General features: G+C 40.8%; 1 protein-coding gene across 1 annotated transcript in view; it reads right to left on the minus strand.

Moving 5' to 3' along the window:
- The window catches only part of LOC306760502 (calcium-binding protein 8-like), a gene marked incomplete at both ends in the record, with an annotated part of 84,543 nt that overhangs the window by 14,035 nt on the left and 44,708 nt on the right, over window positions 1–25,800 (minus strand). Inside the window, one exon of the mRNA XM_079246370.1 lies at window positions 1,665–1,821. Coding sequence (XP_079102496.1) covers window positions 1,665–1,821 — 157 coding nt within the window. The remainder of the gene's footprint in view (window positions 1–1,664; window positions 1,822–25,800) is intronic.

A 25,800-nucleotide genomic window follows, 5' to 3' on the forward strand; every position in this document is an offset into this window, starting at 1 on the left:
GTTGTTTGTATGTTAAAACAATTTTAGGTTTCTGTGTGGATGTTTAAACATGTTCTGTAATATTTGTTCCTGATCCAGGACGGTTTTATTAGCTGATTATTGTTATCTGAACCACGTTTTTTTTGCAAAGCTGCGACATGCATAACATGCATAACATAGTGATGTTCAAACTTAATAAACATGTCTGATGGTTTAAAGCCACTAAATATAATCAGAGCCTGAAAGTGTAGATGACTTATTCACCAACTATAATTAGATAGAATAGTAAGACACTGGTGATTTTTGCTAAATCATTTATCCAGAATTTAATGATGAAGCATATTAAATGAAGATGTTTATCATGTCTACTTGAAATTTGAGTTTGGACATTCAGTTTGTGTTTAATAAGCTTATTAACCTTTTGAAGGTTAACCTGAGAAGTGATTTCCTTCTTTGTTTCACGTGGAACTGTTTTTGGTCGACGTGTTACGGTTTTGTTTTATAACAAGAATGACCAATCCATCGTTCCCAAGGTCCTGGAGTTCCACCTGCTATCCCGCTGCACGTCCCGCCGCTGCACGTCCCGCCTTGTACTTCACTCCAGCTCATATTATTGGTTGTGCTCTAACCAGCGATCAGCTGTCCCGTCCGCTACCACCTCTGTTGAAAATGCTTCTATCTGGCGGCAGACTGGTGCTAATGGTGGCTTTGTCTTCACGCTTCAGTTCAGGAGCGGAGAAAAGACAGAGAGGAGATGCTGCGGCAGAGATAAGTGAGTTTTGGACTTGTGAAGGGAATTTTCCAGCATAATTTAATCATGTTTTCAATTTCAGTGTAAGTAAAAAATAACTTTCCTCCTAATTTTATAAATTCTATTTGACTGAATTGAGTCTAAACAATCCCTTTTAGTCTGCTTTGGTAATCAGATTACTGCAACTGTAAGGATGATGACGCTTCATTGTTTCAGCTGTCACACATTTTAGCAGTTTTACTCCTTTTCTGTAATTTATTTTGTACTTATTGCAGTTGGCTTTTTTTTTTTTTTTCTATTTGTTTTTGGACCAGATTGAGTTATTTTCAACCCATACTGGTTTGTTTCTTTCTTTGACACACACACACACACACACACACACACACACACACACACACACACACACACACACACACACACACACACACACACACACACACACACACACATTACACCTGCTTGAAAAAGCCTTTCAGTTTGTTTTGCGTCCATTTTCTGCCTGTTAGGCTGAAAAAGTCGACTTGTTTCAAAACATCCTGAAATGCTTTGAATTCTAATCAGATTCAAGGAAATAATGACATTTGCTGCTTTAATGGTGCGAGGGAGAACGTCCCAGAATGCCCTCTGCTGCTGGGATATCCATAAATCTTGGATGGCCGGTTGTGCAGAAGGAAGTCATGCATATTTCATCCATGCCGCTGAAGAACAGCTGACCAGCTGACACCAGTCCCACCAACGCTACAAATCAATCAATCAGCAGGTGTGCTGGGACTTTGTTGGCCGTAGATCTTGATGTGAGAACGCAAATTCTTTCTGACAGCATGGATACATTCTCTGTCCGTACACACACACACACACTGCAGAGATCACGTCTGAAGCACACACATGTGTTTAAGTGCCTCTGTGTGAAGCTAGCTCAGGGATTTTCACTCACCGCCCTCAAACTCTGTCTGACAGTTCCCAGAGTTCTCCTTCAGGCTTTCTTCCTCGTTGATGATGATGTTTTCAATGTCCTTCATGGTCAGGTGGTCTCGGAAGGCATAGAACAGGATGTGTTTCAGCTCCTCCAGGGTGATCCTCTGCATGTCGAACTGCAGGAAGAGAGACGAGCAAAAGACTCAGAGAGGAGAACATTTTCCTCTCACACAAATAATCTGTTTGCTTCTGCTGCATGTCTGACGGGGAGGTGCAGGTTGGGACAACGCCAGCTGCCAAACACAACAGCGTTCTTTTTTCTGTCAGTGACCAACAAAGTAAAGGAAAAACATCAGAAGCGTAAATCAACTTCCTGGAAGATGTTACTGGTGTTGATTTAATGGATTCACTTTGATCAAAGAGATGCACAAAGTCGACACATTGATGAAATGAAGTGTAAAAGAGAGATGGCCTGAAAGTCGGGGAGGGAAAAGACACAAACTTCAACGTGCAGCGCAGCAATTCATGAAAAGTTATTCAAGTTTCCCGACACAGAGATGCTGAAAAGACGCTGAAAGTCCTGGAGGAGCATGGCTTTTACTTTTATCGTATTTATCTGCTAATAAACTCACTTTTTTCATCAGATAATTATTCATCGGCAGCAGAAAGACTTCAGTAGCTACAACCTGCTTTCTCTGCAAGACCAAATATATAACAAAGATGGATCGACTGTAAACATCCAACAGCTGGTTGACATGAGAATATTTTTGATAACAGAAAACTCGACAAACACGTCTAAAGGCAAAGTTAAGCTTTTTCTTTTAAATAAAATTCAGCCACTGTTTCTAAGACGTAGGTGCCAGAATGGCAGCGCGGCGTCTGACCTTCACTGCTTAATGAAGCAACACGTCCAAATTCACATGTAGTCTGCTGTCAGCGAGGATAACATCAGTCTTCCGCACACGGTCGGTGTCATGTGTCGTGTGTTGTGTGCTCGTCTCAGGATGTAAACTTTGGAAAGTCTCCGTCTGTTTTTAGGCTTGGAGGGATTTCCATGTTGGCTTGAGGAGTCCCCGCAGATCCTGCAGATTCACTTTAGAAGAGCTCAAACAAAGATGTCCAGGAACGCTGGACGTGTCTGCAATACCAGCAACGTCTTTGTTTTACTCCTTTCATTTTAGGATTAAGTTTACTTTTAATGTGTGGCAAGGCCACACTCCGCTTCTTCTTCTTCCTCTTTGTTCTTTGGTTTGTGTGTTAACTTATGTGTGTGTGTACAGTAAAGGACAAAATGTTGCTCCAGGAGTATCATCACGTCGCCGTTTGTATATGACACAGCTCTACTGTCAAACACTACTCCAGCTGTTGGACAGTCATGTTCTCAAAATTTATTAAAAAAATTATTTGATTAACAACTAATTTATTATTAATAATTTATTTATTTATTATTTTTTTTAATTTATTATTATTATTTAATTATTAGATTAAAAATTCATAATTGTGCATTTTTGGTGCACTGAGAGCAGTGCAGGTTATTATGGGCACAGGCCCAGGGTCCCACGCCCACTTGGGGCCCATGTAGGGTAAACACCAGCAGTTTGGACATGAAACAAAATGTATATAAAAGCCAGATAGTTACACCACAGTGTCCAGTGTGTTGCTACTGGTACCACTGGCTGAGAGATGTTAGAAATGTCATTTCACAGTTTATCATTTATAATTTTCCCAATGCTGCGGTGAGGAAGGGGGGCCCCTGGAACACTCTGGGCCCAGGGGCCTGTGCACTTTTAATTCGGCCCTGGACATACGAGGGCAGCAACCTTTGAAAGGGAGCATTATCTTCCTCTCTCCCATCACCTCTACTGGCGCCAAAGGGAATTCCAGTATCATCAGTCTCTTGCTCAAAATGATGGAACATTGTGTGAATTTCCTATCAAATCACCACATAATATTTCATTGAGCCAAGTGAGGAGCAGGAGACCTCGTCGTCTCATGAATCTGTATGAAGAAAAACTTATTGCTGAGGGAACGGGAAGACTTCATCAGAGCAGAAATAAGTCTTTGCTGGAAGGGGAGGAGATCTGAGACATCTCCAACATACTGACCTCAAACGTTTCAGCCTGACCTTGACGGCAGATTAAAGTCCCCGATATGAAAGTCAGTCCATAAATGTTTTCTGTGACATCAAATCAAATCTTTCCACACTGCTGCAGTGAAAATGACAAATGATGACAGATGAAAGGAATCTGCAGCTTGGAGGCGAGTCGCCAGGCGATGTGGATCATTTCAGCTGCTTAACAGCAGCGTTGAAACCAAACGTTTACTCTGCATGTGCTTTATTCTTGTCATGCCCCTTTCCACCTCTGTTCCACCTCAGTGAGAAATACAAAATGATTCGATAATTTCTGGTCTGTAAACCTGTTGCTCTGCTTTTTAACACGTTAACATTAAACACATTAAAAACATGAAACACATTAAACACATTTAAAACTTTTAAAACGTTAACATGACTTCATTTAGTTTTAACCAAAGCTATTGTGTGATATTACACAATATGACATGTTCACTGATGACAAGGGTGTCAAATATTGACTATAACATGTTCTCTTAGAGTCAACGCTGTATTGGCAAATAGAATATTTAATCTTTACATATTTATCTCTGAGATCTAGATGACAGCTGGAAAAAACTATATGAAAAACTCAAAAATATGAAGTAATTTACTAAATTTGCAACTATTTTAGGAACCATTTAGAGCGTTTTGGTTCAAATTTCTCATTATTCCTGTTGATTAATGAAGAATGTTTTCAAAAGGCTAAAAAAAAAAAAAAAAAAAAAAAAGATAATTTGTAACTCAATAATAATACAAACAATGATCAGCTTAATGAATAGAATAAAAATAATGTGGCTAATTAGTCTTGCATTTATAAACAACATTAATATAAATGATGTGTTTTTACATAAAAAACTACAGTTAGGTAGTCTCATTAAAGACTAAACTGCATCGCCTGGAGTTCTTTTGTTGTTGTTGTGAACCAGGTAGTGAAGAACAGAAGAGATGAACGACTGCGTGCCATCAGGTGTAAAATGCCTCATTAAGGCATCAGTATATGCGCCAGTAAATCCCAAACTGCAGTGTGTTTGTTGCTCCCTGCGATGAAAGGCGCTTGTTCGGGGAGTGAAGGACAACAATCAAGCTCGCTGGATGGATAATTGCAGAAGTCGCTGCATAAATCCCAGCTGGACGTCTGGCACCATTTGTTACCTCTCAGCTTCAGAACGAGGTAATAAACATTCACAACTATCGTACCTTAAATACTTATCAGCCTCCATAAAGAGTCATTATGAAGGTTAGTTTTAGGTGAAGGGTCGATGTCTCGGTTTATGTTTTGCTGTGTAATTAATCTAGAAGTAAATGTGCTTGTTGGCAAAAGCAAAATGCAAGACATAAAATTAGAGTCACTTATTTTGTGAAATCAGAAAAATTAAATTTTCTTTATATTAGAAGTAAAACCTGCAAAAGCAGAAGTTAAATTTGACAGTGTAAAAAAGAGCTGGTTCTCCCACCAACGCATTAATAATGATCCTTTGTGTCATCATTTAACTCAAGTCAGAAGGATTTAATGAAGATGATATCCCAGAGCCTCCTGCTGGTAACCAGTTATCTCAAACAGCTACAACTGGGTGCAGAGCTGTCCAAGGTGTTAGTAAAAAAGTGGAAGGTAAGTGGGGAATTATTGTCTTCCAGGAGGAAATGTGCTGGAAAAACATCCTGAATGATGCTGAATGAGCACTTAGACCAGCGGTTCTCAACCTTTTTCCAACACAGTACCTCTTGTTTTTACAGCCAAGTACCCCCTAACCCCCGCAAAGTAGTTTTGGTTAAGAAAAAACATGAAATAAAGCACTTTGTCATTTGTGTTTGTTTCATTAAACTTTAACCACATCTCTACTACGCTTTAACCAGGACTATGTTGTTTGCGTTGTCAAGGCGACAGTGACTGACGGATGTGACTTGTTACGTGTGGGGTTCACGTCTGAATGTGGGATTTTGGGAGGAATGAAATGGTGTAAATCTAAATGTAAATTCAGTTTATGAATTTACATTTGTTGAAATATATTAAATATTTATACAATATTGTATTTTTATTTTTGATTTAAGGATGTTTTAAAGAAAACATGAAAAAGATATGTTTTAAAAAAACTTTCACGTACCCCCTGGAATGCCTTGAAGTACCCTTAGGGGTACGCGTACCCCCATTTGAGAAACAGTGACTTAGACGTTTGGTGAAACCAGATGGAAGAAAAACAGCAGTAGAACTCAGGACTACTCAGATCATTTCCACATGAACGGCTGTGGAGCCAGAAGAAAACCACTGATCAGTGAGGCTACATAACCACAGAAAAAGGCTTCAGGTTGCTAGGAAGTGTGAAGACTGGACTCTGGAGCTGGAAGAAGATCATATGGTCAGATGACTACAGACCGACCATGAATCCATGGCGTCTACTGTACGGGGGTTGCTGCAGCTGCTCAGATAGCATCATGTGTTATAAGAACCAGGGACCATGGGGCTCAGGTGGTGGATGAGTGGTTCAGGGAACAGGACACATGATTTTTACAGGTGTCTTGGCCTCATGGAGAATCTTTGGGACGTGCTGGAGAAGACTTTGCACAGTGGTCTGACTCTTCCATCATATGCAAATGAATGCTGCTGAATAAACACATCAGTCTTTACTTTAGATGTGTCTGAAATAAAACTTAAAAATGTACAGTTGTTATAATCATTTCCTGATAGGACACACTTCACAGCAGGGATGTGTTAAACCAGGGGTGTCCAGCTCTGGTTCTTGAGGGACACAATCCTGAAGGTTTTCCATGTATCACGGCTCCAACGCACCTGACTTGAACTAATCATGATGCAGAACTTCATTGGCTGTTGGGTCCTTTTAATGGAAGCCAAGTGTGTTGGAGCAGGGATACATGGAGAACCTGGAGGACTGACTTTGGACACATCTGTGTTAGACTAACAGAGTTTCCATCAAACCATTTTTATTTAAAAGCAACATTCAGCAGCAATGCAGTCTAACGTTAAATGTTTCTGGAGCACAAAATACGAGTTTCACAGGAAATTCTAGGTTAATGTCAGGTGCAATTATATGATATTAATTCAAATATATTTATGTTTAGGGATGCAAAATTCATGTTAGGGTTTTAATAATAATAAATCTAATATCTTAATCTGTGTATAAAATCTAAATATTCTCTACTGTCAATGCAAAACATGTGAAGAAGAACAAAGTATGCAGGTCTCGCTGAGGGCAGCAATTGCAATAATGTAGATAAAATAGACATTAAGTTTAGATTAAATTGTGTAAAATGAATGGCCAGAGGATGGAGTAGTAATATAATAAATCAAACTGAAGTATGCCCACTTTGAAGTGCGTATGTCTGTAAGTAGTAACGTCTCAGGGCGTGGATTAATGTGGAAAAATGACGTATCTTTATGACTTTGCAGACATTTTCCAGATCACCATGGTTTCACCACCGTTACTCTACATTCACAAAACAAAACTCAATCTCTTCCTCGACTTTCCAAGGTGTTTCAGCTCCTCGTAAGTTACAGAACATCACAAATGACACAACAGATCAGGTCTCTTAAAAACAGCAAAACTCGGTTTACTCTTCTCTCTTCTTCCACTGAATAAAGGGAAAGAATGAAATGGAAACCAGCCCGGACAGAGTTATCCAGTCGGAGCAATCTTAAAGCATCTGCCACTTAAGAGTTACAGCCAACTCCTGCTACGTCGTCCCAGGTCAGCGGCCTGATTGTGTTTACCAAGCCTTTATGCGGCCTCGCTGCCTCCTAACGACGGCATCGCTGGCGGGCATCGAGACAACTTCATCTGCCAGGAAGAAGAGAAAGGAGCCAGCGGATGGCTTCATTCACTGAACCTTCAGGGCAGATAAGAAAAAGCTACTTTATTTTCAGCTTCCATATTCCACTTGCTTGTTCTGCCTACACTCACCTTCAAGCACAGACTGACCTTTACAGAGAGTGTGGTGAAAGAAAGCAGAGCCGAAAAGAATGACTCACCTGACTCGGACAGAAAAGATCGCAGGACACCCGCTGATGCATGACCTACAGTTTACACTGAACCCCATGCAGGAAACCTTTGGTTTTCTTTGTCATATTCTTCTCTTAGGTTCAGACTGAAGTGCAGTCATAAGCCTCTGACACAGTGGCCTTAATGGAGACTTTGGAGAAGTTGAAAATGTCACACGCTGTTAAGACCTGCTGAGGTTGAAGCTCAGGCAGAGAAATGAACCTGAATTCTAAACAGACTACTGAAAGTGACTGAGACAAGCTCTCATGTGTGTGAGACTCGCAGGATTTTCTTCTTTTTATTTTAAATCAATCTGCTTGGCTGACTTTAAGCATGGGGCCACGTTAAAAAAAGAGAAAACTAGAAAAGTGCAAACCTCCGCCAAGCACAATGTTAAAGAATCCTTCCTGGATTCAAATGGTGATCCGGATCATCATCGAAATTTGATCAGTTCTTCCTTTTTCACATTTCCAACAACTTCTGAAAATTTCATAAAAATCTGTCCTTAACTTTTTAAGCTATCCTGAATGCAAACAGACAAACAGATAAAGCCGGTAAAACCATGACCTCCATGGCGGAGGTAATTATGCTCCCATGTAAAACTCTCTTTGTGAAGCATCAATATCATATTTTTCCATAAACACCTCATAGGAGTAAAATGGATCATTTGCATTGAGTAGATTATTCACTGTTTTAACATGATTTATAAACCAGTTTTCCTTGGTGGAGGTTAAACAAGAAAAAACTGTGTTTAGGCTAAAAAACTGTATTGTATATTAAAACCTCATGAGCACCAACATCTGGGCTGTTTTAGACCTGTAACAGTGAACACATCAATGATTTGTGGAAACAAAAATCAGAAGCATTTTTCACCTGTAATAGAAAACAACTTGATCTTTAAGAGTTTAAAGGTTCAACCTGTAGAAATGTCTGCCATCTAGTGGTAAAAATCAGCATAACAATGACCTCAACAGCCAAGCACAACTGTGAATGGATGCTCCATCAGTGGACAAAATTCTTCCAGATGCAAACATGTCTTCATCTGTGAGTGGATCCAGTGGGTTCGTGCACTGCAGGTACACGTGTATTTTCTTCTTCTGTGGCTCTTTTCAGGTGTTATTTATCCCAAATGCTGCTCAAGCACCGATCAAACAAAGCCAGAACTGCAGGTTGTAGGACTTCACACAGCTGTTTGTCCTTTAAGAAACACCGTAGTAAAAATACTGGCATGAAAATGGGATCTGCCATGTACGTGGAGCCATGGCGAGTAATTCTAAATATCTCGTTCTGAAAGAGTAAAAACATGAGATCTATTTTAGTGATTAGACATTAACATATGGCTGGAACCGTTTTAAAGGATTTTTCTGCATTTGATTTTTAAGGAACCTCCTTTATAAATCCTTGAAATGTGACATTACACAGTTATTACATACAAGAAGCATGTTGTAACACTTTCTATGTCAGTGCCATGGGCAAAGTTAAGAATAAAAACCATATGTTTGGGTTTGGTTATAAATAAACACATGTTTACAGGTGATGCATCACCTGAATTCTGTCCTTTACCAAACAAGCTGAACTATAAAATGTAGGGTCTGATTTTCTCACCCCACTACTTTGTGTTGGGTGTGTGGACAACCTTTCTTCCTGTGAAACTGGTCATGGAGGTTGATTTTCTCACCCTGGCAGCAGCATGTCCTTGAATTAAACCATGAAGTGTTTGGATTTTTCTTCAGGCTGCAGAGGGGATTTGGGGTTTTAGATAATAGAGGGGAGTCACCCTGAAGAAAATGCTCTTTTCATCTCTACAGTTGTAAATGAGGTGCCCACACACACACACACACACACACACACACACACACACACACAGGCAGTGTGAAGGTGCCAAGAGCCTGCATCCATCCATCTGTTGAGTTCAGCCTGTTGCAGTACGGCCAAATTACACAATCCCCACACAGAGAATGATCTGCACACACTGAAGAATTAAATGGATTTGCTGATCTAAATTTAAAGTATTAATCAGAAAATATTAATACATTTAAAGCAATCTACAGCCAATCTACCTCAGAGAGGCAGAAGATTTAAATACAACACTAAATGCATCACATTCGACTAAATACAGATTCTAAAACCAACCACATATAAAGACAATATAAGATCTTTATTTGTTTATTGGCCTACAATTAGAAATGTCTCCTTCATTTCTAGTCAACTCCGTCCATGTTTTAGATGTCTATACATAAACTAAGATAGGATTTGAAATTAACTTTCTTAATAATTCACATGTAGGGAAATTTGGTTTGCCACCAAAACTCACACATTCAGACAGTAAAACCATAGAAACATGATTAATAAATAAAAACATGGTTTAAACGAAAATTACGTGTTCATCATAAAACCTGACAGCTGCAGAAATAAAAGACCTAAATCACAGGTGTCACACTCCAGTCCTCAACCTGCAGGTTTTTGTTGTCGCCGTGCTCCAACACACCTGATCGAACTGAATGAGTAGGCTGACAAGAACCTGTTGGATCCATCTGATTTGAATCGGGTCTGTTGGAGCAGGGAAACAACAAAAACTCTCACTAAAAGAGCCTTTAAGACTTCTAAAAACATTGCAGAGACGATGACTCTTGTTCTCCAACCCAGTAGGACGTCCAGACACCCCGACAAATCCATGAAGTTAATAACTTAAGGGTCTGTTATCGATTATCGACCAGTAATCAGAGACTCCGTCAGCTGTTGAGGAAGAGGTTGTAATGATTTAATATCCCACGGTCCCTCTGAGCTGCATCACTTTGATAAGTCTTTTCACAGCTTCTGGCTGGCAATATGCTGCGGGGATGTAAATGTAAATGTACTTCAGGGTGTCATCATCGTAACACAAATGTTTTCCAGACGCTCCATCTTTAATTGTCTGACCAGTTACAATCAGCTCATATGGGAGCTTTACTTAACTGTAAAACTCTGCCTTGTTTTCATAATTCATCAACATTTCCATGCAGCGTCGCCGGGCTGAAACATTTTCACTGTTCTTTTACCATCCTCCATCACTTTATAGCGGTGTTCTTCATCGCATGCAGCTAGCTCTCTGACTCTTGCCTTGCGGCTCGTGAAGTAGCCTCTGGCTGTCTGAAAATGCATCTAAACAAGTCATAATGATCCTCAATGCTGCAGTTCTCTCCACAAACAAGAGCTGCAGGCTGCTTGCAGAAACTTTGCTGTCCTAACGGCCCTAACTGACCCTGTCAGAGTTGCCAGTTTGGGCTGATTTCAGCTGCACCGAACTCCACCCAAGAGCTGCATCAGTAGCTTCGTATATATAATGGAAAAGAAACGCCCACATTCTGGAGGCATTATTGTATTTTCACCACATACTGTTGCATAAGAATGCCATTACTCCGTGCAATATTTAGGATAACCATTCCTTGCTAAAAAGCAGAATGTTACTGATTTGGCAACGTAGCAGGACACGTAGCGGGGGAATGCTTTTTTGGTGGGGGGGGGCTCTCCTCTTGTCTTAGAATATTGAATTGTTGAATTAACAGTGAGGATCACTGCTTTACAGCAATACAGTTCGCTTTACGGCACTGCTTCTGTTGTGCCCATTTCCCCAGCAACAAGATGTTCACCAGTTCTTCATCAGGTAATCAGCTGTGGCAGGATAAAAGACCAGCTCAGCCATCGCCAGATTGTTGTTTTACCTAGCAGTAACAACTCTTGGCCATCTCGGCAAATTTTCCTACTTGCTTTATTGCCCAATCTAACTTGGTTTTTTGTCTGTTTCTGGAGGATCCTGCCTGTCTGCTTACCAACCTGCTAAACTTGCCCAGAAAATCAATAAAACACTTTATTTGAATCTTGATCCTTGTCTGCGCCTGGATCCTGGAAGTCCCTCTGAAACCATAACAGCTTGACACTCTGGCTTCTGGATATCAGCGCGGTGTGAATGCATTCAGCACAGAAACCAAAGACAACATCATCAGGTAAGACAGATAAAGCATGAGATAAGACAAGAGTCTGTGTCTGCATGACTTTTACTAGCTGGAGAGAGCTCAGAACAGAGACAGGAAGCAATATGGATGCCAAATTAGCAAATTAGGACCAAAGTGAGAAAATCTGCTAAGATACAGTATTTGGGTTCTAGAGGTGTAAACAGGTCTGAAGGAGGTGAATCACATGATGTTATCACATCAACTCTACAGCAACACAATGCCATCCTGCTGAGGAAGACGAATTTACATGTCAATGCCATGAAGACATCTGATCAGTTTGTTTCTGCTGGTAAGTTTGATTGATTTTTATGTGTTTTAAAGGGATTTGGAGCCAACAGCGTGGAAAATTTTTCCGTTCTGATGGATCAATATGCAAACATGTAACAAGCCCAGCATCATCACTTTCTACTCTGGTTAAAGACCTGAAACCTTCAGGCGAAATTTATTTCTACCTCCCGAATCACCCAGTCATCAAAGAGGAGATTCATTTACAGCAAAAGAAACATGATGTGCATCATGGGGGTGCAAACAGAGGAGGAAATGGATCGGCACTGTGTGAGATCTGCAACCTCTAAACTCAGGTGAAAATGTCAGGCTAGTATTTACAGGGAAGAGAAAATGAACAAGATAAAATTAGCATAAAGTTTTTTGTGCTTCTTTACGACAATAAATTAGAAAAGTAATGTTTTATCAAAGAGATGTTTATATGATCATACATCAGGGACTTCACACTCCTTCTGACAAATCTGTTTAAATAACAGAAAACATTTTATTCCTTCACTTGCTTTATGTTTACTTTTAATTCGCTGCAAGCACAGCGACACACAGCAAGTTTCTGCAATGAATCAAAAAGATAGCAGACTTGACTCAAAGGCAGGAAAAGAGAGAAAGACGGGGATTGCAGCAGACGACTAAACAAGGCATCGATAGACAATTACTGTTAGTATAATTAATCGAGGAGAAATTACTCCCATTAACCCCTGGATCAGAGCAGGCTGAAGGGGACGCCTGAGGGCTGCTGCCCTCATCGACGGGATTCACTGAATCTATAGTCCTGCATTTCACTGAGAATGAGACAAAGAGGGGGTCGGATGGGTGAGATGAGGACAGCAAACGCCAGAAAGCTGATGGAGGACAGGAAGAGGAGGGATTGGTGGAAAACTGAATGAAGTCACAGTTTAAATAAGTTTAAATGTTGGAGTGAAACCTGGAAACATTCAGCTCACGGTTTATTCACATCTCAGGGAGATTTGGTTTTAACCTGATTAATAAAAGTCTGGATGTGATTTTAATTCAACTCAGTGTCAGTTTGACCGTAAACAAACTATTAACCCAGGAGCAACATATTTACTTTCCTTACACAGCAACATGACCGTCATTGATTTCTGATTCATAACTTCAGGACACCCGAAAGCCACACGGGGAGGAGACATGAAGCCACGTTGCTTTTTGCAGCTACCGCAACTTAAACAATATCAGGATTGTGTTTCTTCCCTACAGTAACACACAAAAATCCAGCCTCACACTTCCTCTTCTACTCTCTGCTCCGGTGCTTAAATCTTTATTCTAAGGGAACATACCGCACACCATACTGAGACATGCTCAAGGTTTAGCATGTCCAAAGTCTGTCAAGCTGCGCTGTTCAGGGCACTTTTGTAGAACAGAGAAAGGAAGAAATGATGTGTCCAAATGAACAGGTTTCTGCAGAGTTTCTGGACCAGATGTAATTACTGGATGTAATTATGAGGTAAACTAAGTGGGTTTTTTTTTTTTTTATAACTGAACGATTCATTGGTCAGCCTAGAGAGATTTTATAAAACAAAAATGTAATCCTGTATAAACGGTCAGGGACAAGGACTGGACTGAAAATGAGTGAAAAAGCAGGAAACAACAACCTTCAGAAAGTAGGAAGGACGACTGTTGAAGAGACTTTTCATGATATGCGGCTGTTTGGAAGCCAAAAATAAAGAAATGAGGGGTGGACTTCCGTCTCATCGGATGCTGAAACAAGGAGTTGTGGAGGATTTCAGGCCTGAAAGCGGTTCAGATGATCCGTCTACTATTCTGACTTCAGTTTGAAATAGACTGACCTCCAGCCTTATGAGGGAAGGCTCACAAACTGTAGAGTAAAATAATGAAGGATGACCTGAATCCGTATTCACTCTCCATCCTTTCTGACTGCAGTCCTGATGGGAGTTGGAAATGCAGCCTGAAGGATAAAACAGCAAACAGTTCTGAAACGATGAACAATGAACTGCGTTCAGTTGCCAAAGGATTTTCTGCATTTGTCTGAATAATGTTCTACACTGTGATGTAGTCAGAGGCATTTATCTTGATTGGCAGAAACATCATTAAAATTCTGGCCACTCAATAACGCAAATGCTCCCCCCCCGATGTGCGTGGGTGTGTGCGTCTTAAGTGAAGCGGCTGTGCAGAAAATGCAGTAATGTGTTGCTGACACTTCTCCGAGCTGCAGAGTGGATAAGAAAGCTCTGCGACGAGGTGAATCACCGAGGTAGCCGAGCTGACTCACATGCAATTAAAGCCATGGAGCAGAAGGAGGAAGGGTCTGCATGAGGAGAGGAGGGGAAACGGTCACATTTTGCTCAGGAAAAAAAAGTTTCTCCATTTCAGGGAGAATATGATGAACAGAGGAAGGAAACACAGGTCGTCTGAGCTTTCACTTTGGAGGCCTGAGGGTTGCGATGCAGCTTCTCTCAGCAGCACCTCTCATGCTTCCCGTGCACATCGGGCATTAACTCTGAACAGCTCAACACTTTCACCGCTGACACATTTACTCAAAGTTAGAAAGTGAACTCTTGCTCTTCTCCGCATTGCTCAGGTCCACAAATGCAAGTCTTCCTGTATGAAGGTGATTCCTGCTCCAAGCTGTCACTCTAATAAATGCAACACAAAGGGGGGTGGGGTGGGGTGGGGGGTGGGGTATCCTGGTTAGATGAGAGGATGGGAACTATTTTCAGATGCACTACATGTACTTCCTGAGTAAACAGCGGCTGCCAGCCAATTACCCGGCGACTTATTCAAAGCCAGCAGGCGGCTTAACTCATGTATGTGCATTCTGATTGTTCACCTGCTTTTCCTAATCGAAAGTCCGTATGACTTGTTTTATTTTAATGTTTGTGTGTGTGTGTGTGTGTGTGAGTGTGTGTGTGTGTGTGAGCTCTACTGGGAGTGTACAGTATATCCTGCTTCCCAACTGGCCTGGCAGATGTTCCTTTAATGGTAATGCAACGAGGTTACATGGAAAATATGAAGGTCACAAAGCAAAAATCAGCAAATCTCTCCTTCTCAAAGTCTAAAACTTAAACAAAAAATTTTTTTCTTAAGTTGTGTGACATTTTTACCCAGATTAATATTGTATTCTAATGTGGGTCATTTCATGAAGCAACCCAAAGCACATAAATGCACATATTTGTAAGTGTACTGTGATTAAATATGAATTACATGCGATGGACTGGGGACCTGTCCAGGATGTGCCCTGCCTCATGCCTGCTATTTGCAGCTTCCCTGCAACCCTGAATTGGACACAGCGGTATAGAAAATGAATAAATGAATGAATAAATAGTTATAAATTAATTCATTTCGGACAGAGAAAGTAAAGATGGCTTTTCAGTATTGGGCACCTTCAGACTGGAACTCTCTGCAAAGGACAATTGAAGTTGAACATCTTATAACTTTATCCAAGTTTGATGCTATTCTGATGGAACTGGAAATGAAGTCTTTAATGTTTTAACGTTGTTTTTAATGTTTTTTTAACTGCTTTTTGCTGTTTTAATTTGTCTTGGCTGTGTTGTGATTTTGCCTCTTGGCCAGGACTCCCTTGGAAAAGAGATCTCCGGATCTTAACGGGACTCTCCTGGTTAAAGAATGGTTATATGAAAATAATATATAAATTACATTTCTTATTTTCTGTTAAATCATATTCATATTAACCTATATCCCCATTTCTCTCTAGGAACAATTTTTGTATGAAATCAGGAAATAAATTATTTCTTGTTTACTATCAGAAAAGTAATTTATTTCACCACAGCTACAAGCTCAGTTCTGTGATGAATATTCTTATTGCTTTCTTTTGTAGTGTGTAATGACCTCCGGGTGCTTTTGTAAGCGTTACTCAAAACCTCGCCAAGAGAAAAGTCCTGACTATACACACAATGCAGAAACACCTGAAACACTCATGTTTCTATACAGCATGGAATTCCTGGTCAAATATACTTTTTCAGTCATTACAGTAAGAATGGTTTTAGCAAACAGATTAAGTTTTGTCATAATTTAATGATAATTTGGTTTTTCAAACCGTATTTTCAGGTCACTCAGTTTTATCATTAAACAACTCCAAAATATTTAGCCGTAGAAAACAAACCAATGTAGTTTTACTGCAAAAACGGTCAATTAAAAGTCAGTTATTATCCAAACACAACAGATGTCATTGATGGGTCTCAGTACGGACCCCTGTGGGACTCCACTGGTAGTGTTTAAATAGCTGGACTTAAAGTCGTCCAGTTGCACAAAATGTTGCCGTTTTATCCAAAATAAACGTAGTCTGTCCTACAGCCCCGCGGTTTGTCCTACAGCCATGCAGACTGTCCTACAGCCACGCAGTCTGTCCTACAGCCATGCAGACTGTCCTACAGCCACGCGGTCTGTCCTACAGCCACGCGGTCTGTCCTACAGCCACGCGGTCTGTCCTACAGCCACGCGGTCTGTCCTACAGCCCCGCGGTCTGTCCTACAGCCACGCAGTCTGTCCTACAGCCACGCGGTCTGTCCTACAGCCACGCAGACTGTCCTACAGCCCCGCGGTCTGTCCTACAGCCACGCGGTCTGTCCTACAGCCACGCGGTCTGTCCTACAGCCACGCGGTCTGTCCTACAGCCACGCGGTCTGTCCTACAGACACGCGGTCTGTCCTACAGCCACGCGGTCTGTCCTACAGACACGCGGTCTGTCCTACAGCCACGCGGTCTGTCCTACAGCCCCGCAGTCTGTCCTACAGACACGCAGTCTGTCCTACAGCCACGCGGTTTGTCCTACAGCCATGCAGTCTGTCCTACACCCACGCAGACTGTCCTACAGCCACGCGGTCTGTCCTACAGCCACGCGGTCTGTCCTACAGACACGCGGTCTGTCCTACAGACACGCGGTCTGTCCTACAGACACGCGGTCTGTCCTACAGACACGCGGTCTGTCCTACAGCCACGCGGTCTGTCCTACAGCCCCGCAGTCTGTCCTACAGCCACGCAGACTGTCCTACAGCCACGCAGACTGTCCTACAGCCCCGCGGTCTGTCCTACAGACACGCGGTCTGTCCTACAGACACGCGGTCTGTCCTACAGCCACGCGGTCTGTCCTACAGCCACGCGGTCTGTCCTACAGCCCCACGGTCTGTCCTACAGACACGCGGTCTGTCCTACAGCCCCGCAGTCTGTCCTACAGCCACGCGGTCTGTCCTACAGCCCCGCGGTCTGTCCTACAGACACGCAGTCAGTCCTACAGCCCCGCAGTCTGTCCATGAGCAAATGTGTCTCTTCTTGTCATCACTGAAATCCTTAGTAAAACTGTAATTCTACAATTAGAAAAACAAACTTGTAGACATCAGTGACACTTATAAACACCATAAAGTGAATGGAACAACAGTAAAGTCCAGAGTTTATGCCAACTTACAGGTGAATATTTGACTGGTTTACAATCTACTTTCCTGGGCTGGACTTATAAATAAAGGCAGGAAGTCTTTTAGTGCCCAAAATTGGTAATGGATATGATCAGTATATTATAACACATAATGTTTTTTATACATATATATCCCACATGAGGCATAATTCTTTGGAGTTATTTCCGGCATGTTTATAAATGGAAGCGAAGACCCATTAAAACCTGCCTGGTCGGCTCAGCGGTTTTCAGCTGCAGCGCATCAATATGCTATAAAGGCTAAAACATGTTGGGTTGGTCATGCATGTATGCTGCTGCGTTAATGTTTGAATCCCTGTGTGGAAAATGAAATGGCCATGAGGTCTGAGGAAAGACTGACTGATGAACAAACAGGACAACAAGAGCACCAATATTAACAATTCCCTTCATCACTGGTGTGTTGGGGTTTTAAATGGAACTGACCCTTAGTATAAAAATACACAGTTGGAATTAAAAGAAGGCAAAGATTACGTTGCAAATGAAACTTGTTATATTGGTTTCTCTATTCTTTCTGGGGAAACTGAAGTTCACATTAAAACTTATCTGAAGGACACCCAGCTGTGTCCTGCTGTGAGACTGAAGACCACAGAGGAAAAGCTTTTGGCTACAGACCAGAAAGTTGCTATTCCCCACCAGTGCTGTAAAACTTTGTGAGATTGAGACAAATGGAGTCATTTTTACCTCAATAATGCTCCATAATTCACCTCCTAACCTCCATGCTGAGGTCAGAAGAGGAGGACATGAGTAGATCAGACTGTTAGAAGGATGCTGACTGTATAGGAGAAGCGAGGATCTACATGTCGGAGCAGAGTACGTTTGCCTTTGGCGTCAACTGGCTGGCTCTGATGTCACGTCTCGGGGCCACCTTCATTGCTAATCAAGGCCATGCCAGGCTGAAGGAATAAAATTTTTCTCCTCCTCTGCTGTCTCAGCAGGCACATTAACACCCCCTGGGTGTGTTTGCATCCTGCATGGCTGCCTTGAATCCATCAAACACCCAGCAGCTGCTTGTTAGAAAAGCACGGGGTCTCCTCAGAGTACCTGCAGGGAGCAGGAATTCTGACAGTCAGCAGCCCTGGAAATGACATTTCATTTCTAATTCAGCAGTTTTGCACGGAAGTTTGGGAAACCTGACATTAGGTCCCTGTTGGTGCAATCTACGAGGGTGAAGAAGTTTAACTTCAGCAAAAGTAACACTGGGTATCTGAAAGGCTCCAGATTCTGTTGGGCGTTTTGCAGGATAGACTAACTTCTTGTGTTTACATTTGAACCACTGCTGGCTGGTTTATTTGAAGGGAAACTTCCTGGTGTCAGTCATCTCCTGCTGCTGTTGCATGTGGAAACCAAACAGCATTTTATATGTGCAATGACAAATGCTGCAGCTATTTTTCAGATCTTTACTGGTGTTTCTCTTTCTGACATGCATGCTTACAGAAAAGTGTTTTGGAACAAGGTTGTGTAAATACTTATGGTTTTCATGGGGGGGTAAAACAAGAAGCAAACATGGCTGTAAGAATAAAGAGTTTTTCACCTTCTGAAAGAAACCAGATGTTCCCCCTACTGTGGATTTGTAGCTTACAGACACTTTTCACCAAGAAACAAGGTGTATTCAGCGTTCTGCATGATGTCAGGACGGTCCAGCAACACTTCGGCCAGACCTGATGATGTTTTCAGAGCCTCTTATTATTCTGCCTGTGAAGCTCACCGTCCTGCAGGAAGGAAGCACGGAGGCTGCCAACGTGCGGAAGCCTTCCAGATGTGCAGACCTGGTGGCAGAGATAACAGGACTGGCTGGAAAGCCATCACATGGCCCGCTGAGGTCGGATGGCGTCTCCACAGCTCACCTACTCCGCGCTGTTGGAGAGCCATCACAGAGCTGGTGGAGGAGGTGGAGAAGGTTCTGAGGGTTCAGGGAAGGTTCAGAGAAGCAGCTTCTGGCTACGGTTAAGAGGGAAGCTGGCAGGTTGGGGAACAAACTAAGGCATTAGCATGTGGAGGCAGGGAGAAGTTCCCGTCATCGCTCCCCCAGCAGGAGATTTACTGCGGTTAAAGGAGCGAAACTTCTGCGATTGGAGGCCTCCAGCTGATGACCCACATTTTGTTGTGCACAATTAGCACCAGTGGAGGTGTGTGAGGCTGCAGTGTGAAGCAGGTGGAACTTGGATCTTCAGAAGTCCATTAATGATTATACAGAAATGCAAAAAATGTTTACATTTTCCTTAAATCCCCCCTAAAGTTGAACGTCACTGACTTTTTGTGTTGTTATTTACTCCATCACATCTTTTACATCAGAAAACGCAGAAACACGTTTTAAGCTGTAAAAATATGCAGCTGTCATCAGAAACACTGTAAAAATATCCTTTTAGTTCGCACGAGTTGCTTTTAAACGAGTCTGAACCGAGTTTAACAGCATTTTGTTTGAGTAGACAACATTCATGGTTTGACATTTAAAAAACTGAGATTTTTATGTATTTTATCATAATGACAACAGCAGCTCCACATGTGATGAAAGAAGAGAGAAATTACTGCCTTCTTCTGCTAAGTGTCTGCTTCTGCTAAGCTGTAAGTGTTGACACTGCAGGGATTGGGAACAACTTAAAGACTAAATGATTTCATCTGAACTGAATCTAAGAATCAGCTGTTGGCGGTGAACGTTTTATCTTTACGGTATAAAACATGGAAAACAGAGACAGTTGAATGAGAAATATAATTTGAGAAAACGTTATCAGCCGAGCTTATTCATCGTGGATCATGGATTATTCATCATCCATGAGTTGTGCCAAAGTCATCAGAAAATCTAAATTGTGAGTTGGCAGAAAGAACTGATAAAAAAGAAAATTAATGGCTGTGATTTCAGACAGAATGTTTGTCAAAGCCTCAAAATCCAGAAATAAAAATTCATTTAACAGATGCATAAAAAAGCATATCTGACTGCTTTAGCAGCGCAGGACCTTCTGCCTCTGTGATCAATGTTTTATAACAATGAATTTACAAAACTGTAAAAAATTATTAGCAAAAAAAGAAAAATCTAACTCTTTGTTGATGTGGATGAAAGAGGTCACTTAAAGAAAATGATGTAAAATAAAAGAAAAAAAATGTTTAAAAAAAAAAAATGCAACAAATTCCTGTAAACATAAAACATCTGAGATGTTTCTCTGTCGTCGGGACAGAAACTCAGTGAGGAGTAAAGACATCAGGTTGTGGAAGAAACTGTTTGCTGCTCTCCTGTCAGACCATGGACCAGTCTGTCCCAGTTCCACAGCTGCCTGTAGAACTGGTTTTACTGCAGGGATACCAGTAACTGGTGAGCAACAACACAACACTAACAAAATGCTGGAAAAATCATTCATTTTCATCATCGGCCAACATTTTAACGGGTTAAATTTGGATTCACATGACATGTTGTCAAGAAGTCTTTATTTCTTTCTTTTCTAGTTTATATTTAATGTAGTTTTAACGCTTCATCTTCACACTGCTATAATGTCTTTAATGTTTTGTGTAAAACACTTTGAATGATGGTTTACATGAGATGTGATCAGGTAAACTTGCCTGGCTTGAATTTTCAGTGGATTATTGCTGATAGGAGGTCAGTATGAAGAGCAGAGGAGGAAGATGATTTTAAACATTTCCTTATGACTAAATAACTTATTTCATCATCATCCCAGTGAGGAACAAGAAGACAAAAGAAAACTATCTGATGGAAACTTTGAGACAATTTCGTCTGATTGGAAATTATCATTTATTTTTATTCTTTTTCTTCTTTCTTGTTCGACTGTTTTGTTCCCTCAGATGTTTGTAAGAGTTCTCCAGTTTGTAAAATTTATTCTAAGATATGAATGTCTTGTTGAACGCCACAATTTTTGTGAAAAGTTCTAAAGAACATTAAATAAGGCCCAAATAATTTCACATTTATCAGTAAAATAAATTCAACAGGAAGCAAAAATCCAACATTGTCATGTTGGAAAACTTCTGTTCATGTTGTTTCCTGTAAAACAAGAATCTTTCAGTCAGTTGTTGATTATTTGCAAATCCTTCTTTTTGTTGATCTTCCTGCAGATGATTTTTAAGACAGAGAAGAAAAACGTTTGCTGTTGATCAATAACAAGGTTGTGATGATAATAATTAGACGCATTTACAAACGGTTGAAGAGCAGACACGAGTGAGTAGGAAGGTGAGTGTGTGGCAGCGGGTGAATCATCGTCCCGTCACCCCAGCTGGTGAGGATGTGACACTTTGCCTGATGAGAAAATCTCTCAGCTAGGACCGGACTTGCTCGCAGGCTAGATTTGAAGAAAAAAAAGAGGGAACCAGAACATGATGAGGTTCAGAAAAGGTCTGCTTGTGCTACACGTCCACTGGTCCGACTGACGGAGACAAACTGACGAGTTCGGTCGCAGGAAATAAATACTTCATCATAAAATCCTACAAAATGCCAGAAGAAGGAAAATGTAATCTGTGAAACGCTGTCAAAAGCTTTGATAAGTGTGGATTTTTATGAAGGTTACACAAAACCCCTCCAGCTAAATGCTTTCAGCACCGTGCTGCTGCCGTTTTATCCTCATCATGATTCATGGTTCCTGAAAATGTTGCATTATTTTCTTTTTCCTCTAAATAACACTGATAAGTCATGAGGAGTTTATAGAACTCTTATATTCCTCATTGTCAGCTTCCCTCGATGACGTTAAAGGTTCCAAACAACAAAAACAAGACAATACAAACACTGTCAGGTAACTTCAGTCGCGCTGTTCATCTTTTTTAATGCATCATTCTGTTGGAAGAACCTACGTATGGATGTTACGTCAGCTTCTGCAAACTTTGTTGTAAAGAAGTCCCATGTTGTCCTTCAGTCCGCACTCCACTGTTCCCCAGGTTTTAGGTGTTTCCTTGCTTTTACACACCTTGTTCATATAAAATAAATCTCCTCAGCAGGTTGTTCTCAAGTTTTCTAGAAGCCTGTTAATGATCCAATAATCTGAACCAGGTGAGTTGAAGTAGGGAAACAACTAAAACCTGCAGGACAGATGAATCCCCGTCCAGTGGTCTCCCTGACCAGAACATCACTTCATCGATGCTCTCATTTATCAGATGTTGATTAAATGTTTAACGGTTGTCTGCAGAGTTTGATAAAGATTAAAGACAATGTGGAGCTGATAATGACTCATGAGTTATGGAAACCATGACGATACGATAACTGAGCTCTGAAAGAAAAGCAGTTAAAGCAAAGCTTTCACACACAGTCTGAGATTACCCTCTCTGGAAGAGAAATAGCCGGTTATGACTCTGTAATGGTGCGGCTCTGGGGGTTCATATTGTCCTGAATGAGGGATGATTCCTCGTCTCTTAAATGTACTGCATAATGAAAGGTAAACATCCAAAGGGCCTAAAATGTTTGCACAGCAGAGCCTGCCAGACCGGCTCAGGAGATTTAGATAAACATCAGATGATCGTTTATAATCCTTGCAACATTTTCTTTTAAAAGCAAATCAGCCAGGATGTTTAAACAATAACTAAATAAGTAAAAACACTTTTACATAAGTAGAGCAAAGACACATTAAATAGGATGAAGCTAAGCATTGTTTGCAGAATTATACAAAAGTAACTCGATCTTCTAACCCTGTGAAAGTGTGCAGAAAGTTGTGCAGAAGGTTGTAAAGAAAGTGTGCAAAAAGTGTGCAAAAAGTGTGCAGAGAGTGTGCGGAAATTCTGCCAAAAGTGTGCAAAACGTCCCAGCCGAACATTAAAGTGGAACTATTCTGTGCATTTCAGGCTAATTTATTTTTATTTCTGAGCCCAGAAGGGCTGGGATTGATGGAGTTATTGTCACAAATGGCTTTATTTACTTCAGACCGACCCTCTCCGTAGGCTGTCAGATCAGCCTGCGGGCAAAACGAGTGGATTGAGACTCTTCCGCATTAAGCCCCGCCTCCCGCCACTGCACTACATCGGGAGCGCGCACCGCACCTGCTTTCGCGTCATTCTAACATCTCATAAACAGAAGGATTAGGCTCATATGAACTCAATAAAAAAAACAAAATACTATGTCAACACATAGCATACATCCCTACATGTTGGAACCTGAATCAGAGCCTGAAAACGAAGTGGAAAACAGCAACCCACAGCAACGAATGCAGCAGGATGTCTCTCTTTGGTAAACTCACCAGCCATCGTTGGAAATAACTTTATCCCACATTTTCCACCCGCCTGATGTATTTGTACATGCCCTTGTTAACCAGTAGAAGGTAACCAATCACCGAACCTTATCCCCCGGGACGTCACAAGGATTTCCAGGTAGAAAAAACTCTCTAAAACGACGCGTTTTTCGTCGCCATGGAAACCGAACGGAGAGCGTGCTGGAACTCAAAGTCAAACATGTGTTTAGGTGATAAAAAACAGTGCCGTTCACATGTCTGATGAGGATTCAACACTGTAACACTGTAGAAAGCTCAGAAAACTCCAAATACCATCATAGGAACCCTTTAAACTAACTGGTTAAAAGAGGAACTTTTAAAAGCAGCAGCTGAAGGCACTTTTCTTTAAAATGTTTGCTTCTGAGTCGCTCATCCATAATCCTGTTTACGTCTCTGAACATCTTGAAGGTTTGATCTGCTTTGTGCTGCAGGAAGAAAATATAGATCACATGACTGCATGATTTTCTGTTACCATAACTACGCACAATGTTTGGTGCTGAGGAGATCACATTTTCTCTAAACTTTAGTTCTCAGAGAAACATCAGAGGTTTTACTACGACAACCATTTACATTACATTACATGTAAAGATGTCAAATATTAAAAAATGATTTCATTTTGTTATTGATTTGTGGTTCAACACAACTGTTCAGTATTTATTTAGTTAATAGATCCTATTGAAATGAGTGTTATTGAGAAATTATCTAAATAAAAGAGCAGACTGGTTCAGTACTTAGTTTTGTGTGTCTTTTCAGCAGAAACAATTCTGTTGTATTAAAATAGATATTATTTATTTATATAATGACTGGCACGTGCCTCCTTTAAAACCGCGTATAAATATAACACACAACAAAATGATGAGATGGGAACAAATGATGAACAGTGTTAGAGGTGAGTGTTGTGATGGATGGAAGTGATGGTACCAGCTCGGAGACCAGATGAGTTCCTCTTCCTGCGTATGTTTCAGTTTCTGTGATGATAAATAAAAAGTCCTGATCTGCTCAGGTTGGATGTTGGCTTGTGTATTTGTCACTGTTTAATAGGTTTGTGTGTGTGTGTTCAGTAAAGTGTTGTTTTATGCTATTAGCACAGCTAAATGATTTCCTCCAGTGTTTAACAAACTCCATCGCATCGATGAATCCAAACTTTATTGGATGACTGTCCTTGGCTGCACGTCCACTCCTCTGTCTTCTACTCAGCTTCTCATCTTTTTATTCTCCTTCGGGGCTCAACTGAGATGATTAAGAGTAGCAAGACACGTGTTTTTTTTAAAATTTTATAACTACATTACAAGACTATAATGCTCTGAATAAAAAATTCTGCAATCAGCTCCTATGGATGCTTTAACGAGCAAGCGGGCTGAGCAGCGATAAATACTGGGATCTTTTGTCCTGTCTGTGTCGGAAAACGACTTCAACAAGTTTAGAAGTAAATAAAACCAAGTGCAACAGCAGTTTTTCCAAATGCCATTTAATCTAAATGTTTATGTTTTACACCAAAATGTTATTTCTAATCATGTAGGAAATACTTAAAGCTGTAGGAGAAATGAAATGAAACTATGAAAAGGCAGCATTTAGTTGCAAAATACAGTAAATCAGAAAAAGACAAAGTTAAGCAGATGCAGCCCAGGTTTTTTTTTAGTTAATACTGTACTCATTTGAACATAATTAGTTTCAGTATTTTCCTGTATTTAGTCAGTTTGTTTCCTCAGAATTAACCTGAAATGTCTCCTGGAGACACTCATCTTTATTCTAGTTCCACCGTGCAGCCGACCAGCGATGGATGAAGTGTTGACTTCTGAGTTTCTGTCAGTGGGACATGATGATCCAGAAACATGACTTGTCTTTGCTGATGGTTTATTCAGTGTTTGTGGAACTGTTAGATCAGCAAACTATTTTTTTCAAGTATATTTGCACTACTAAAACCATTTGCATTTCCCAATAGTTTAATAAAGTTGCATGTTATTACTGGCTCAGTAAATGATATTTAATTCAATTCAATTCAATCTTTAACTGAATTTATTTAATAAATATGGAATGTTTAGCAAGATGAAAATAGTAGCTTTTATTCCAAAGCGTGAAAACCAGTGATGCTGCTGCACTACTCACGAGTTAGTCTGAACACTGTTCTATGGATCTCTGATGCTTTTTTTCCACTCCAGGTTT

This window comes from Telmatherina bonti (genome assembly GCF_933228915.1).
Source record: "Telmatherina bonti genome assembly, chromosome: 9".
Taxonomy (NCBI): Eukaryota; Metazoa; Chordata; class Actinopteri; order Atheriniformes; family Telmatherinidae; genus Telmatherina; species Telmatherina bonti.